We start from the raw sequence: 17,554 nt of genomic DNA, 5'->3' as shown, positions 1-17,554 counted from the left end.
GTACAAAGTTGTGTTTTAGCAGAATTCCCAATGTAATCCATCATGGATGGACTACATGATGGAAGGCGGCCCCAAAAGGAGTTCTCCTCGGGCCCTGGCGGTAGTTTGGGCCGCCACTGCTCCGGTGTCTCGCGCTGGTGGAGCCTCTGAAACGTGTCGGCTCTCCCTGACATTAATTGGGACCGCGTGCTTTAACGTTTTCGGCGGGTTGGAGGTCGCGCCGACAGACCGCCGTAGACTCTGCGTAGTGCCGCATCTTCCTCAGTAAACGATCTCTGTGCTTCTGGGTTCCAGCCGGCGGAGGGCAGCCGGTTCAATGGTCTCGGCCCTGCCCCGATCCTTCAGCAGAAGAAGAGCCCGGCGCTGCGGCAGCCAGGCAGTCAGTCCTCCAGTGGTCGCTAGCGGTGCCTGGCCGGTTCAAGGCGGGGGGGAAGCAGTGATGCGACGGACCTAACGCGGAGCCAACAAGCAGACCCCGGCCAGTCGCCGTCCTCTTCCCGCCGCCGGACGCCTGTTTCACGGGGGGGGGAAGCGGCCGCCTTTGAGCAGGTAACTACCGCCGGGACTTCCTGAACGCGGCGCTGCCCGTCGCCCTCAGCGGCTCAGCTAGCCGGGATGCTAACGGTAGCTAACGCGCTGCTCTCGGTAAACCGTGTGCGGGTTTGACCAGACGAGGCGGCTTGTCGGTAGATAACGGGAGCCGTAGCAGGGGCGGCCCGGGCGGCGTGCTTCCTGCCTCGGTGCACCTAGCGTGGCCAGGTTAGCGTTCCCGTCAGAGGAATGCCACTTCCTGGTTGTTGCAGACTCCTGGAATGGGTTCATTTACATATCGGCTGGCCGGGTTTCACAAGGCTTTGTGTCTCGGGGCTGAACCAGAGTCGGACAACCGGTTGGATGTGATCAGTGTGTGTCATGTCCCTGGATGGAGCGCGCTGGTAGAGGGGACTGCGTGTTGTTCAGCGCGCCGCGTCCCCAATGGATCCCTCCGACGCGTCAGGTCATGGGTTGCCCCTCTGTAATCTGTCCCGTTCTGGCGGTAGGTTCCTGCTGCGAGGGCTGACGCGGGGTCTGATGTGTGTGTTTTTGTTTTGTGGTGGTTGTTTTTTTTTTTTTTTTGGTTTGGTTGTTTTGACACTGTGTTCTTCCGTCAGGTGGCCAGAGCTGCTGGTTCGGTGAGCACCTTCCCTGCCTGGTGGTAGATGTGAAAGATCCCAACGCAACCAGCCTCATCATGGGTCAGGACCGGGGCAAGTACGACTTCTACATCGGCCTGGCCTTGGCCATCAGCTCCAGCATCTTCATCGGTGGAAGCTTTATCCTCAAGAAGAAAGGACTCCTGAGATTGGCCAAGAAGGGATCCATGCGGGCAGGTACCTGAGTCCCCCCCCCCCCCCCCCCCCTCTCCCCTCTCTGTTTTCCCCCCTGAACATCCAGGTCACACCGTAGCTGGCAGCGCTGCTTGCAGGCACTCCCTGCTGTTGCTGGGCATCGCAGACAGCCAGAGGAGAAGTCAGACCAGTCAGGAAACTTGCTCGTCCCCACCCTGCGTCTTACAGGCGTGCTTAAGCCAGGGCGTGTTCGTATGTATTTGCGTGTGTCATCGACAGCCTTGTGAACTCCCGGTAATCATTAATGTCGTCCTGTTACTGGATCTTCTTTTTGTCCAGGTCTAAATGCGCTTCCTTGGTTCGGTTAGATCATTTGGTTCACTTACGAGAGGCTAGAGGGGAAAAAGAATCAGGTGAGACTGTCATGTCTCCCAGCTAACAGCACCAGAGATCCATCTGCGTAGCAGCGAGCCGACAGGAACGTCTCTGTCACTGGGAGACCCACAAAAGAGCAAAACTCTTCTTTTAGGGATCATCTGTGACTTTCAAGGCCCATTTTGATCCTTTTTTGTACGGTTCCCTGAAGAATTTAGAGCCCAGTTCTGAAAACCAAACAATGACTGGTTCAGAGTTGCACCAGTCTTATGAAACCCAGTTTTGCAATAATGTTACTTCTGAAACGTTGAGGCTTTTATTGCCAAACTGTTTGTAAGCTTGTTTTTGAAAGGTTGTAATGAACCTTTATCGTAACGATCTAACTTATAAAACCCAGTTTCCTATTTTATAATGGCAAGCTTTATTTTGAAAAGCCTTGCTGATCGCGGATTTAGTCCCATTTGGAAATAAAGAACTATTCTATAATCAAAGACGTATAAGATTGAGTCTCCATGGCCGCGTTCACACTGCAGGTCTTGATGCTCAGTTCTGATTTTTTTCTTTTTTTGCTGAGATAAGATTTTGTTTGAGTTGGCCGTTCATACTACTGTTAAATAAAACCGCCATCATACTTCTGTCTGAACGGTTCAGGACCACGAAGAGACCTGCATGGGCAGATGGGAGACGTCACAGAGCAGTGCAGTGTTTGCAGAAGTCATGGTGAATGTGAAAGTGTTCAATAAAGTTATTATTTTTTTAACTCAAAGGAAAAAAACAAACATGGATACTGGTAGACAGATATGGGTTGCGTTTGGGCAAAAAGATCGTATTTGGGTCGCATTTCCCTGCAGTGTGAATGTAGCCTTATTTAGGGGAAAGTAACCTCACAAAGTGCAAAGGTCCAAAATAAATGAGCGCAATATCGTAGGTGGTATTGACAAAACTTTAGAGTGAGCGGCAGCAGGGTGTGACGCCTACTTGTGATTGTTTTTTTTATATATATTTATGCTTTGTTTTTCTTAGACATGACCATGCGTCTCTTTTTAATGCACTCCTCTCAGCTCAGTGCCCTGCTGGACGCCACTGACACGACGGATTCACCATGAAGCTCATTTTGTTTGTGTTTTTCAGGGCAGGGCGGTCATGCGTATCTAAAAGAGTGGCTGTGGTGGGCCGGTTTACTATCAAGTAAGTCATGCTTGGGTTATAATGAGATCTGTTTCGTTCACTTTTTTTTTTTATTTGGCAAAGCCTCATAAATCTCTGTAAGTCTGCTGCTGTATAGAAACTTTTGTCCTGACATGGGAAGGTGTGCTTCAGCGTGATTTGGGTCTGTTACGTGCTCTGACCGTACGCCATCTTGTTTCCAGTGGGTGCTGGGGAAGCGGCTAACTTCGCAGCGTACGCTTTCGCTCCTGCAACCCTGGTCACGCCTCTGGGAGCCCTCAGCGTGCTCGTCAGGTAGGGCACATATCACAACAAGCTCCGTGTCGTTCGGCCATCTTGAAACTGAAAGCGCTACGAATAGCTCTCACACCTTTTCCAGCCCATTCTTAAGTAAATGACCTGAACTGATACGTGGTGTGGAATCCTCTGTTATCAGCTCTCTGTTGTCTCCTGGGTTCAAAATTTCCATGACAGGTTGTTGTTGGTTTTTCCTGTCGCAGTGCCGTGCTGTCGTCATACTTCTTGACGGAGCGGTTAAACCTGCACGGGAAGCTTGGCTGCCTGCTGAGCATCCTCGGCTCCACCACCATGGTTATTCACGCTCCAAAGGAGGAGGAGATCGCCAGCCTCAAAGACATGGCCAAGAAGCTGGTGGACCCAGGTATGGAGAGAACCACGGAGAACAAATCTGTTACGGATCGTTAGGTCAACGTGTCGTCAGTGAATGAGACATAGTCTGGGTGGGGAGGTGTAAAAGGTCCTGGCAAATGTAAAACATTTATCCTGTATTTGTTTTCAGTTCATGAGTCGGCGCTATAAATCCACCCTCCACTGCAGGCACAGCTGCGTATATGATTTAATATCTAATCTAAACCGTCCATTCCAGCTCTGGCTGCATGTTTAGGGTCTGCGTCCTGCTAGAAGGTGAAACTCCACACCGTCTCCTGTCTTTCGCGTTGTCTAACAGGTTTTCTCCAAGGGTTGTCCTGGATTCAGCACCATCTGTCTTTCCGTTGTCTGTGGGGAGCTGAAGAAAAGCACGAAGCTGCCACTACAATGTTTATTAGTTTTGCAGTTAGGTCAAAAAGCTGACTCTTATCTTGACTATATCATCTTCTTCCACGTTTGCTGTGTTCCCTTATGGCAAACAGGAATCTCACGCCTTCTTCTGGCCACATTTCCATAAGGGTGAGATTTAAATACAAATGGCTGATCTTTAGCAGATTCTCCCACCTGAGTTATGGACAAACGCAGCTCCTCCAGGGACTCTTAGATGACAGTCTGAGTAAATGATGTTCTTCCTGGCCTGTCAGTATAGGATGGCCGTATCTTGGGTCCATTTAGAGCGGTGCCAAAGTCTTACTATTTCATGCTGGATTACCACTAAAACAAAGGCGCACCACCAACTCGCCTCTGCTGAAGCCTCCATGTCGCACTGCTGCAATGCATCATGGACCAATGGCGTTACTGCCTTCAGTCCAGCTAAATAAGATGTAGCCTTTTGAAAAAGACAACTTGGAATCTCTACTAGATAAGGAAACAGCATCTTAGTTTGATTTTTAAATTTAAAATAAAGAAAAAAAAATCGGATGGCTACATTTTGTTCTGTGGGATGTTTATGAAATGATCAATGCTGATAGTTTTCAACCTAATGACAAATGGATGTAAAATGACCACTTTTAAATTATGAGGAATAAGTACAAGGAATCTCCACAACAGAATAACAAACAAATGACATTTAAGAACATCATTTGGTTCTTTGTCATTGTGAAAGGTCTACAGCAGAGTCCCAGTAAAAAGCATTGAAGTCGTTTTATCACATGCGAGTTAAATCACTTCCTTTCTCCTTGTTTTCCAGGGTTCGTCGTCTTCGCCACTCTAGTTGTGATCGTGGCTCTCATCTTCATCTTCGTGGTCTCGCCCCGCCACGGTCAGACCAACATCCTGGTCTACATCACCATCTGCTCGGTGATCGGGGCGCTCTCCGTGTCCTGCGTCAAAGGACTGGGCATCGCCATCAAGGAGGCCATCGCCGGGAAAAACGTCTTCAAAAACCCCCTGGCCTGGGTCCTCCTGGTGGGTCTGGTGGGCTGCGTGAGCACGCAGATCAACTACCTGAACAAGGCCCTGGACATCTTCAACACCTCCCTGGTGACGCCCATCTACTACGTGTTCTTCACCACGTCGGTGCTCACCTGCTCCGCCATCCTCTTCAAAGAGTGGGAGCACATGGGCGCGGGCGACGTGATCGGGACCCTCAGCGGCTTCCTCACCATCATCGTGGGCATCTTCCTGCTGCACGCCTTCAAGGACGTCAGCGTCAGCTTGGCCACGCTGGCCGTGTCCATCAGGAAGGAGGAGCGCGGCGCCCCGGCGGCCAACGGCTCGGCGGCCCACAGCAACTACGAGCTGCTGCACAACGAGTCCACGGAGGACGTGGAGGACAGGGGGCCGCCGTTCGACAGCGTCTCCAGGAGGAACGGAGCAATGACTTCCTCCTTGGACGGCTAGGAATCGCTCCGTTGATCGCTTCTTATACGAGACAATCAACTGTGAGGGGAGGGCACGCCGACGCACCAGTAGATTGTATTTGTTTTAATTTGCCTTAATTTACTCCAGACTGTCGTTCGGTTAACTTACCTGCATTCCTCTGTAGCTCTGTAAATATTTTTTTTTTTTACAGGAAGGCTTTGTTATATGTACATGGATCTTCATGCACTGACTTTCTATGAATCAATTCTAAAGCTAATATATGTTCTGCTTTGAGGACATTCTGACAATGACTTCATTTAATAGGAACTTCCCTATGATTGACCCTTTTTTTTTTTTTTGTGATACTTGAAAAGTAATTTATGTTTGGAGTCACTCAGACTTTCCTGGGAGAGGGTGGGGGAAATTTTTACATTTAAAAAAAAAAAAAAAAATCTCTTGACAAAAACAGATTTGTTACATATTTATTGAATTAAAATGATTAAAAGATTACAACCACAAGGCACAGTGAATCATTTGCTTAACATAAGGATGAGCGTGACTTCTCTTTAAAATGTTTCAGCATGCATGTTCAATAATGAAGACGGTATAAAATAACATTTTTATTCCTTAAAATAGGTTCACCCTTTAATGTTCCACCACTGCAAACCCTTAAATACTCATAAAACGCCATTTCCCTCCCTGCACTACGGCTACCTGCTGGTACTAAAGAGCGGCTCTTTGAAATAGGCCGGTTATCTATTCTTTTCTTATAAGGCACAGGTGAATAGAAAAAAAAAACAAGTCAAAGTGGCCCCTTGTGTTAATGGTCCTTTGCTACTGAAGGCCTACAGAAAGCTGAGAATGCTGACAGTGTTTGGAACTCAGAAGTGGTCCAAATGCAACCAGGAGAGCAGCAGCGCCTCAGCTGCCGGCGAGCGACTGGTGGATGGGGGGCTGGAAGCAGCGCACGTGTTCCACCGGCATGTTCTCTCCGTCTCCGGTCTTCATGTATTTGTTCAGGACGGCGAAGATCTCGTCGTTGAGCCCCTGGAATTTGCGGATTCTGTCCACCATCTTCTTCAGGGGCTGGAAAAAACATCAATCAAAAAACATCACGGTTACTTTGGTTCCTTTCAAACGCTTTAATTAAACCAAAATCCTGCCGCGCTGAAGTTAAGAGGTTCCACCCGGCTGGTGCTCAGCTGAATGCGTCGCCGTGAACCGGTGCCAAAGCCGGTAACTGATCCCACACCAGCCAGGTCCGATAAATACTGCATGCTTCACTGAGATGAAGGTTCCAGGCTGTCAGCAAAGAACTACGGATCGCATTTACAACCGATTCCAAGGTAAATTCAGTTATTCAGCAGTGAATAAAATAAATTCAGAACTGCCTGATGTGTTACAGGTTACTCGTTTCTGTGCATAGAAGTTTATTGCTAATTTTTTTAAGCAATTGTGAAAAGAGATCAACATGAAGACGGGGAGGAAACCAGAACCGGCACACATCACAGATGGTTTCTGTTTAATGCATGATCCCGACAATCTGATAAAAGATCTACTATTCAAAGGCTGAGTGACGCTTCGTCAATCTTTACATTTAGTCTTGCATTTAGACTGAACAATGCGCTCATTTCTTTTATATTAACACATTTCTGGATCTCTGCATGATTAAAGAACAGAATCTAGGTGATAAATCGTTCCAATCACCTGCAGTCACCATTGACTCAAATTTTCTAAACATGAAGATGAAGATCAGGAGTACTGGTGATGCTAAGAGAAGAAGTCCAGTACGACCCGACTCAGTGACCCTGATCTTCAGCTGCTGCCGGTTTCCATTTCAATGAAAGCCGGCAGCAAAAGTTCAATTAAATCTCTTAACTTAATATGAAGCAAATCCCTGTCAGCCTGATGTGGTCAGAGAATATATCCACACACTGCTGAGTAACTAACACATGGGATCTGTCAAGCAGAGAAACTTTTTACCTGCTTAACGATCAATATTTAAATAAAATATAGTGGCCTGATTTTGGTGGAGAAAAAAACGGGTCTCCCAGATTTACATTATTAAAAGAAAGGAATGTGAGTTCCAAACTTTTTTTCTTTAATCCTTTCCATTTTCAAGATTTTTGACCCTTTTCTGTAACAATAACTCTTATCCTTAAAAACACTTGTCGTATTTCAGAGAGGAATAAGCTGATTAATAAACTGTGCCCAAGTTTGCTTTTGAGTAAAAACTGCTGGATGTTTGTGGTCCTACTAGCAATTAATTAAAAATGAAAGCAAAATATATGGTTAAAAGCCTAATACTTTGTTGTACGTAAACATTTTCCTTGAAGAAGATTTTAATTTGCCAGGTAGGATTCCATGTTGGGCAATTTAAAAACTATTATCCATCTGTTTGTACCTGTGATACTTTTTCTATTTGTTTTGTTGTTGAAGCAGACTCCAAGAATGTCATCTCTCTATTCCTTTATTTTTTTCACCTTCATTCCCTTTTAACGTTTTCCCCACCTTTCTTCCCTCCTCTTTTACCTTTACGTTTCTGTGTCCATTGAATTTGGAAAAGCCCAAAATAATATCAACGTTTTTTTTTACATATACATCAAGCGGAGCACTACAGTGAAAGCAGTAATGCTTCACTTGTGAAAGTACATCTGTTGGGCTCTCTTTGGCTCAAGAAATCAATTCTTGGTGCTACACTGCCAGACAAGACACATTAAAGAAAAAAGATCAATCTGAATCATTTGCATGTTCTGGTGAGTCAAACTATTACCTATTCTTCAACTGCGGTTGAGCTTCATTCATTCCTCTGGCTGCAAACAGCCTGCTGCCCTCACTGTGGACACCTCTGACTTCATCTATGACGCATTTTAAATTATGAGTCTGAACATCAGTCATGTGATAAACTACCTCCCGTTTTACTCTCAGCTGGCATTATTGCTGACTAGCCAGTTTGAGTCTAACGAGCCAATCTATTTTCAATTATGAGCGCTAACGGGTTGCTCTTCTGTGGGGACTTGTTTGTGCATCTCTAATGGACACAGTTTAAAGGTTGTGTTATTCACTCTCTTCAACTCACCACACTCTTGATCATCTCATCCTTGCCGTCGTGCTTCTGCACCTTAAGCAGGTGATAGCTGAAGTCGAGGATGTCAAACCGTCTTTGTTGTCCCAGGAGGGCGATGATCATGCAGCCCGCCCAGTGGAGGCCATCGCCGAAGCACTGCCTGGAGGAAGGAGCGGGAAAGGGAAGCAGGTAAAGGAACGGTGTTGCATGTAGCAGCTCATTTGGTACTCGAGCAGAGACACAGCTCCTGCACTCACTCCACTGTGAACTCGTGGGCTCCCACCGGGATGCAATAGACAAACTGCATGGCGCTCCAGAGGCGGTGAAACTCCACGCACTCGTCCACGTGCATCACGCCGTTGCTGGGCAACGGGCCGCGCCAGATCGGGTCGTCCAAGAAGCCTCGCACGCGCGCCAGGATGACTTCGAACATGGACAGGCCGCAGCACAGCCTCTCTTTGGTCAGGAGGTCACCTTCACGCGCAATGGCTATTTGCTGAAAGAAGAAGAGCTTCATGTCATAATGTCTCCTCCGCAGCGCTTTAGAAAGCAAGGATGATGCTGCGACCAGAGAAATCCCTGCAGCCTTCCCTCCTGACAGCTTCAGGACGGTTATACCTGTGGGGTTCCAAGGCGCTCAATGAGAGGAACCATGTGCAGCGGCGTGTATTTAGCTTCCAGGCGCTTCATCTTGGCATCCAGACGTTCCCCCTCTACACAGCAAGGAGAACACAAAGAACTGAATTTTCTTATAACTGATCTGAGCTCTGCTGGAAAAAGGTTCATCTTTTAATAACCACACGTTTTAAATTCCCTTTAATTTCATAGTAAATAGGACCCCATCTTTCCAAAGACTTGTTCTCAAGCGCAGACTTTTGTGCAATAAATTTGCTTTGAATTAATTTATTATAATTGGCTATTTATAGCAAGTGTCTTAAAATAAATATTGACCAAAACCTTATATTGCTAGAACAAAAAATGCTATTTTTTCCCCTCAAGGTCTTGGCCTTCAAGACCTTTTGACTTCACAATTTGGGCCCAAAGGTTTGGACACCCCTGGTCTAAACAGCCATATTTGGAACCAGTGGTATAGAAAAAATGACTTATTTAAGAAACCTTTTCAGACTGGAGGGTAAACAGTCGACAGTTTTGTAAAGAAACATGAGTTGCTCACAAATAGGCAGTATTGTTTGGGAAATGATAGATCGACAGCCTTGGCACCGATTGATTTGGTAGAAACATTAAAGAAATGTATTAATAAATAAAAATGTATGTGAATGAACTGTTTTTAAATCTTAAAGCATTCAGCACTGGCAATCATACTATATTGATTAGAAAAACAGAGAAGCATGGATCCATTTTAAATTAATACATATCCAGATTAAAAAATATTACACATGGTGTACCTAAAGATTCAGTTCTAGTGCCCAAAATATTTTACCAGATTATATTATTATATAATATTAATTATACAGTGTATGGGTTGAAAACCCATGTCCTAAATAAGAAGGCAGTTCTATAGATTATACTGACTATAATCTATAGAACTAGGGGCGGTTTTGGCTCCATGGGTAGAGTAGTTCTCTTACAATCAGAACTCTGGGTTCGATTTCAGCTTCCTCCTGACATACTTGCCGATATGCCCTTGAGCATGGCATTTACTCCAAATTGAATGTGAATGTGTGCGTATTAATGTCTTAGTGTGACTATAGTTTAAAGCTCTAAGTTGTCAGTAGGACTAGAACAGCGCTATATAAATTCAGTCCATTTATCATATATGAATTACTGTGCAGGTGAGTGAGGACACAGACACATAAAGGTCAAATACAAACAAATATAATGCAGAAAATGGCCACCAAAATAATATCACTGATATAGAGAACATGCAAATTAGATATTTTAAAAATCAAAAGCTATAAATTGTCAACATCTGATTCATTTAATAAATAGAGTCCAAATAATATCACTAGCAAGAAATAAGTTACTTCCACATAAAATGCAGAAACTGTTTCAGACTAGGGAAATAGTTTAGGAGAGGAACTGAATTGAATTTCTTTTTATTTAAATAAGAATGTGTGTCAGGGCATCTTTGAATAGCATCTATGTCCATTTCATTTTCAGAAGTAAAAATGTAGAAAGGTCAGATTAATGTAAGCAATGGAAAATTGCATATGAGAAATATTATTGTGTTGCTTCTTTTTGATCCTTTGATTTTTTTTGCAACAACAGCTAATTGTGTTTAGCAACTGTAAATAGTATTAAAAAAACAATAGAAACGCTAATTGTTCAATTGAGTCATGTAGTGGGGTAAGAATATATGATCATAACCATCTAATTTTAAACAGTTTGAAATAAATAAAATAACTACAATATACACCAACTGTTATAATGCAAAAAACGCAAGTCTTAAGAAATTTTAGGTGTCATCTATATCTATAGAGCCATGTACTAGTAATCCTGTAAAGTTGAATCATTTAATCAATTAAAACCTTGATATCTGCTGCCATCCTCTAACAATGCACCAAGGAGGACGGCAGTATTTGGTTCTGACTGTTTGACATTTACTGTAGTCTGTTTTTTAACATATATATTCTGTCCTTTGCATTCCTCCTAAACCTCCATAAGAAAGCAAAATGTGGACCAATCTAAACCAAAAGTCAGAGAAAAGACTCCAACATGGTAAAATAACAGGAAGTTGAGAAATTTGAATAAATAAAATTTAATAAAACATTTACAACAGAAAATACCAATTCCTTCTTAAATCTCTCACTTCTACTCATTTAAAAAAATAAAAGCAAGATTAATGCTGCTGTTATAATGTTAATCAGATTTCAGAAATTTGCATCACACATAATGTAAATAATAATGTAAATAATAATAATAAAGTGAATGCTCCTTACCCTAGAATAATGGAAAGGATTTAATGTCCCTACCTTTGACATGGACTCGGGGCAGAATGTTTTGGAAAGGTGCGGCATGCAGTAAATCACAGACTTCTTCCTGAGACTGAAAGATAAGGAAAATTAAAATGTTTAGCAGCTGCCAACCAAAGTAAAGCAGAGATTTGTGCGCGCTGCGTCCTAATCGCATGGTTTTGCGTACCAGACTCTGCTCACTGAGCAGGCAGAACAGGAGGGCGTTGCCCACCTCCCTCAGGTTCTGGAAACACACCGTCTTGAGCTCAGCATACTCTATGATGTCCTTCAGCTGGTGGTGGAAGAACTCCAGGATGCCTGAAACAAAACAAGTGGGTTTACTAACCCTTTACTATCACTCACAGTTAAATAAATAAGCACAAGGATCTCTAAAGCTAACTTTGTTATTAATGACTAATCAGCATTTCTTAGGTTAATATATTCAGGGTTGCAGTGACATAGATCTGACGTTGAGTTGGAAACACGTTGATCTCCTCCAACATTAATCATCTTATCACATACCAGGGGAGCCATACTCATGGCGTGGAAGTCTGCAAATCTTGGGCATCACCTCCATCAGAGTCTTGACATACTGCAGTATGGTGCCCTGAAGCTGAATGATGTGAAAGGAGACGACAATGATGCAGAACTGCCCCACTGAAACAACAGAAGCCTCTCCCTGATGCTGTACGTCATACTCACCAGACTTTTGACGACCTTAAGCAGCTCCTCCATCACCACAGCAATGCCCTGGTAGCCCAGCAGTCGGCACATGACCTTAATGTGTGGAGGGCCCAGAAAGTTCCTGTAGGTGCTGTATGTGTTGCTGTAGGCCATGTTCAGGGTCTGCGTGCACAAAGGACAGCTGAGTTTACCGCTGCTCTTCACGTTTTATATACAACGTCACCCACAGCTGGTCTCTTAACATGAAAGTTGGAAAATATTTCCCTTCCACTTGTTCTTTGTTTCACGTTCCAAGTCCTCGCACAGTTCAAAAGACCAGGTTTAAGTTTTGTGCACAAAGCCGTTATAATGTGTTAGCAATGGGCCAGGAAAGGTTAGGCCATTAAAAGGACTTTTGCTTTTGTGTATTTACTGAACCAAAATTTGAAAACTCCTCCACTGTTTTGCATAAAATTCTTTAAATGTTTTTAAACAACCCTGTTTATATAAGGAACAATAACTTTTTTTTTAAATGTCCAAATGTGTTGTAAATTTTGTTGAATTTGACAGTTAAATTTTTTTAAATTCTGACCAGAATATCTTATTTTAAATCTGTCAGAACAATCTAAAAAATATTTTAAAAAAATTAATTAATAACCAATTTTATTATCTAATTATGGTTTTTATAATTTCAAATAAAATATAAGCCTCTTAAACTAAGTTTAAACTCAAAATAAAAATAAATAAGACAGAATCAAGAACAGGAAAATGTGTACAAAAGCAACTAATCTAAATAAGTTGATTTGAGAGTTTTGCTAAAGCAATGTCGGACTCCGTAATATTCTCTGGTCCCCTGCCTGATTTGACCAGTGATGACATGTTTAGCCGCATGTCATCATTCAACCGCTGGTTGTCTAGGTGGTGTCCTGAAAACGACGTGGGCTACATTGATAACTGGAGAACTTTCTGGGGAAAACCTGGTCTGATCCGGAGAGACGGCATCCATCCTACTTTGGATGGTGCAGCTCTTCTTTCTAGAAATCTGGCCGGATTTATTAGTTCTCCTAAATGCTGACAACCCAGGGTCCAGACCAGGAAGCAGAGCCGTAGTTTAACACACCTCTCTGCAGCTTCTGTACTGTTACCCATCCATTATCCTATTGAGACGGTGTCTTTCCCACGGCCAAAACTTAACAGATCAAAAACTTATCTAAAAGGAACAAATCATAAAAACCTAATAAAAATCAATACGGTTCACCTTGAACCTAAAAATAAAACAATTAAATGTGGTCTATTAAATATAAGGTCTCTCCCTCCAAAGACTTTGTTAGTTAACGAATTGATTTCTGATAAACAGATTGATTTGTTTTGTCTCACAGAAACCTGGCTACAAGAGGACTACGTTAGTATAAATGAGTCAACTCCCTCCAATTATTCAAATTTCCACATTCCCAGATCTGTGGGAAGAGGAAGAGGAGTGGCAACTATCTTTCAGTCTGATTTATCAATTAGTCCCAGGCCAATTAATAACTACAGTTCTTTTGAACATTTAACCCTCAGTTTCCCTCATCCAAACTGCAAAGCAATAAAACCTCTTCTGTTTGTTGTTTTGTATCGTCCACCAGGCCCTTACACTCAGTTTTTGGATGAGTTGTCAGATTTCTTATCTGATTTGGTGTTAAATACTGATAAGGCTATTATAGTGGGTGATTTTAACATCCATGTTGACAAAGAATGTGATAACCTTAGTGTAGCCTTTAAAACTATCCTAGATTCAATTGGTTTTGCTCAAAATGTGCATAAACCGACGCACTCTTGGCTCCATACTTTAGACCTTGTGCTGACATATGGCATTGATTGTGAAGAATTAACAGTATTTCCTCACAACCCTGTCCTATCTGATCATTTTTTAATAACATTTGAGTTTAATCTAACTGAGTTCTCCACCCCCAAAAGAGGGTTCCATTATAGTAGATCTTTATCGGATAATGCTGTATCAAAACTTAAAGAGTCTGTCCCCTTTTTAATATCCTCCGTATTGCAGAAATGCCCTGTAGATGGCAGCAATGTTGTTTCTTCCAATTCACAAATAGATGTCTTTGTAAACGGTATGACTTCGTCATTGCGTTCTGCATTAGACAATGTAGCTCCCTTAAAAAAGAAGGTGATTATTCACAGGAAGCTGGCTCCTTGGTTTAATTCAGAGCTGCGTTCCTTGAAGCACAATGTTATGAAATTGGAGAGAAAATGGCGCTCTACACACCAAGAGGAATCCTACTTAATCTGGAAGAACAGTCTATTGTTGTATAACAAGACCCTTCGCAGAGTTAGAGCAGCATATTTTTCATCATTAATTGAGGAGAATAAGAATAATCCTAGATTTCTCTTCAGTACAGTTGCCAAACTTACCCAGAGCCACAGCTCTGTTGATCCATCCATTCCCTTAGCTCTTAGCAGTAATGATTTTATGGGATTCTTCATAAATAAAATTGATTCCATTAAAAATAAAATAATTGGCATCCTCCCAAACATGATTACCTCATCCTCAGTAAGTGAGGCAGCATTGGAGGAATCCTTAGAACCTGTGCAGTGTCTGAACTGTTTAAAAGCAGTAGAGCTTTCTGAGCTATCTAAAATTTTAGCTTCATCTAAACCTTCTACCTGTAAGTTAGACCCAATCCCAACCAAGTTGTTTAAGGAGGTATTCCCTCTGATCAGTGGTCCTATTTTAGACATGATTAATCTATCCTTGGTAAATGGATATGTACCACAGGCTTTTAAAGTAGCTGTTATTAAACCTTTACTTAAGAAACCATCTCTTGATCAAGATGAGTTAGTAAATTACAGACCTATATCTAATCTTCTTATCTAAAATTCTTGAGAAAGTAGTTGCTAATCAACTATGTGAACATTTACAAAGTAATGACCTACTTGAGGAGTTTCAGTCAGGCTTCAGAGCTCATCATAGCACTGAAACAGCTCTGGTGAAGGTCACCAATGATATTCTCATAGCCTCAGATAATGGACTTGTGTCTATACTTGTCCTGTTAGATCTCAGTGCTGCATTTGATACAGTTGATCACAATATTCTCCTACAAAGACTTGAGCATACTGTAGGGATTAAGGGAAAAGCATTAGGCTGGTTTAAATCTTATCTGTTGGACAGATTCCAGTTTGTTCATGTTAATAATAAATCTTCCTCAAACTCTAGGGTCACTTGTGGAGTACCACAGGGTTCAGTCCTTGGACCAATTCTATTTACTATATATATGCTTCCGATTAGCAAAATTATCAGACAGCATGGGATTAATTTCCACTGTTATGCTGATGACACTCAGCTATATTTATCCATAAATCCTGATGAATCCAATCAGTTACTTCGACTGCAGTCATGTCTTGATGACATCAAAAGCTGGATGACTTTAAATTTCCTGCATTTAAATTCTGACAAGACAGAAGTTGTAATCTTTGGGCCAGAGTCTTCAAAAAATAAAGTTCTTAATCAATCCCTTAATCTGGATGGCATTAACTTGGCCTCTGGTAATAAAGTTAAAAATCTTGGTGTTGTTTTCGACCAAGACATGTCATTTAAATCTCATATTAAACAGGTTTCCAGAGTTTCCTTTTTTCACCTCCGGAATATCGCCAAAATTAGAAACATTCTGTCCAGGAGTGATGCTGAAAAACTAGTCCATGCATTTGTTACTTCAAGGCTGGACTCTTGTAATTCTTTACTATCAGGAAGTCCACAAAATGCAGTTCGAAGTCTTCAGCTGATTCAAAATGCTGCGGCAAGAGTTCTGATGAAAATCAACAAGAGGGATCATATTTCTCCTGTTTTAGCTTCCCTTCATTGGCTTCCTGTTAAATCAAGAATAGAATTTAAAATTCTTCTTCTAACGTATAAAGCCCTTAATAATCAAGCTCCATCATATATCAGAGCTCTGATTACCCCGTATGTTCCTAACAGAGCACTTTGCTCTCAGACTGCAGGTCTGCTGGTGGTTCCTAGAGTCTCTAAAAGTAGAATGGGAGGCAGATCCTTTAGCTATCAGGCTCCTCTCCTGTGGAACCAACTCCCAGTTTTGGTCCGTGAGTCAGACACCCTATCTATTTTTAAGACTAATGTTAAAACTTTCCTTTTTGACAAAGCTTATAGTTAGAGTGGCTCATACCCTGAGCTATCTCTATAGTTGTGCTGTGATAGGCCTAGGCTGCTGGAGGACATCAGGGTCTAATTTTCTCACTCTACTGATTTCTACTGTTCTTCAGTCTACTGTTCTCCAGTTTTGCATTGTATTACATTGAAGTCGGTCGAGGCAGATGACCGTTCATACTGAGCCCGGTTCTGCCGGAGGTTTTTCCTTCCCGTTAATGGGTGGTTTTTCTTCCCACTGTCGCTTCATGCTTGCTCAGTATGAGGGATTGCAGCAAAGCCATGTACAATGCAGATGACTCTTCCCCAGGAGTGAATGCTGCTTGTCGGGACTTTGATGCAATCAACTGGTTTCCTTATATAGGACATTTTGACCAATCTGTATAATCTGACCCAATCTGTATAATATGATTGAACTTGACTTTGTAAAGTGCCTTGAGATGACATGTTTCATGATTTGGCGCTATATAAATAAAATTGAATTGAATTGAATTGAATGAGAATATAAAATCCAAAAAAACAATCTAAATCCAATTTACTAAATAGAATACATGAAAAACAACAAAAATAAAACTATAAACCAAAATCAAATGGCTGAGCAAAAAAAACAACAACCAAAACAAAGATCAAACATTGTTGCACAATAAAATTACAATTACACATTTTTACAAGGTAATAAAACCAAGTACAACAGCTATTGATTATACGGGCTGATCTAGCAAACCCTACTAGGTTTCTGACACGCAACTGGACCAAGTTCTGATATCTGTGCTTAAAAATGAAAGCAACAAATCACACGGCAAACAGTAACGCTGATTTTCGTCTGAACTTAATGAAAAATGTGAACGAACTTAGAAGATGCTAATCTGAACACCAGGTTCAGACTCCCTTGGGTTCAGCTCCAGTTCTACTGTGGGAGGAAGCAGTGGGACAGATGGATCAGCCGACTGCTGAACTGTATTTTATCTTTTATCTGGACCTCGCCACTTAATATTCCAGATTCGCCACATGCTCGGCCAGCAGGAAATTACAGATCTGCTGTACCACAATGTTGCCAGATGAGCTAGCAAAGCAAAAAGGAAACAATCCCTCTGGAGAGCGTGACCTACAACTGACCTATGGATGGAAAATGGACTTTTTTCATCCATACCAGGAGATTTCAGCTCCCTCTCCTGTCATTGCTCTAATCCGGTAACACTCCCTCTAGTGTTGCAGAATCTGAGATAAAGACCCGCTGATCCGGGCTCCGGTCCCTCACAGCAGGAGTCAGCGTCGAGCATCTCTGTTTGGGGATCATGGAGCAGACGAATGAACACCGGCGGAGACGCAGGAACTGATCAAACAGCCCAGGGACCAACGCACTGGCATGATCGTCACACACTGCCGCTTTTCACGGTGAGTTTACCTTTTA

The 17,554-nt window shown here is 42.6% G+C and overlaps 2 protein-coding genes across 3 annotated transcripts in view; one reads left to right on the top strand and one right to left on the bottom strand.

Annotated features, from left to right (window-relative positions):
• Nucleotides 1-5,811, top strand: nipa2 (NIPA magnesium transporter 2). 2 transcript variants are annotated; one of them, XM_012861141.3, is made up of 6 exons: nucleotides 1-549; nucleotides 1,152-1,370; nucleotides 2,835-2,891; nucleotides 3,074-3,164; nucleotides 3,371-3,531; nucleotides 4,729-5,811. In XM_012861141.3, the coding sequence occupies exons 2-6, from the start codon at nucleotides 1,232-1,234 to the stop codon at nucleotides 5,379-5,381; spliced, it is 1,101 nt and encodes a 366-aa protein (XP_012716595.2). In that variant the 5' UTR covers nucleotides 1-549; nucleotides 1,152-1,231; the 3' UTR covers nucleotides 5,382-5,811. The 2 variants fall into 2 exon arrangements, with proteins under 2 accessions (XP_012716595.2, XP_012716594.2); XM_012861140.3 differs by lacking the exon at nucleotides 1-549 and adding an exon at nucleotides 606-1,036.
• The window catches only part of cyfip1 (cytoplasmic FMR1 interacting protein 1), a 45,640-nt gene continuing 33,895 nt past the window's right edge, over nucleotides 5,810-17,554 (bottom strand). Inside the window, exons 24-31 of the mRNA XM_012861139.3 lie at nucleotides 12,027-12,170; nucleotides 11,847-11,937; nucleotides 11,512-11,642; nucleotides 11,343-11,415; nucleotides 9,028-9,122; nucleotides 8,667-8,905; nucleotides 8,422-8,569; nucleotides 5,810-6,428 (exon numbers count right to left, since the gene is read on the bottom strand). Coding sequence (XP_012716593.2) covers nucleotides 6,264-6,428; nucleotides 8,422-8,569; nucleotides 8,667-8,905; nucleotides 9,028-9,122; nucleotides 11,343-11,415; nucleotides 11,512-11,642; nucleotides 11,847-11,937; nucleotides 12,027-12,170 — 1,086 coding nt within the window. The 3' untranslated portion in view covers nucleotides 5,810-6,263. The remainder of the gene's footprint in view (nucleotides 6,429-8,421; nucleotides 8,570-8,666; nucleotides 8,906-9,027; nucleotides 9,123-11,342; nucleotides 11,416-11,511; nucleotides 11,643-11,846; nucleotides 11,938-12,026; nucleotides 12,171-17,554) is intronic.

This window comes from Fundulus heteroclitus, chromosome 9, assembly GCF_011125445.2.
Source record: "Fundulus heteroclitus isolate FHET01 chromosome 9, MU-UCD_Fhet_4.1, whole genome shotgun sequence".
NCBI lineage: Eukaryota > Metazoa > Chordata > Actinopteri > Cyprinodontiformes > Fundulidae > Fundulus > Fundulus heteroclitus.
The sequence above is the reverse complement of the archived record's forward strand: the minus strand, read 5'-3'. Positions and strand labels throughout refer to the sequence as shown.

What these genes read in the sequence shown, in the direction of transcription:
- nipa2 (XM_012861140.3), top strand. Translation starts at nt 976, where the DNA reads ATGGATCCCTCCGACGCGTCAGGTCATGGGTTGCCCCTCTGTAATCTG. An exon ending in GAAGGGATCCATGCGGGCAG is followed by an intron (nt 1,371 to 2,834) that starts GTACCTGAGTCC and finishes TGTGTTTTTCAG; the next exon opens with GGCAGGGCGGTCATGCGTAT. An exon ending in GCCCTCAGCGTGCTCGTCAG is followed by an intron (nt 3,165 to 3,370) that starts GTAGGGCACATA and finishes TTCCTGTCGCAG; the next exon opens with TGCCGTGCTGTCGTCATACT.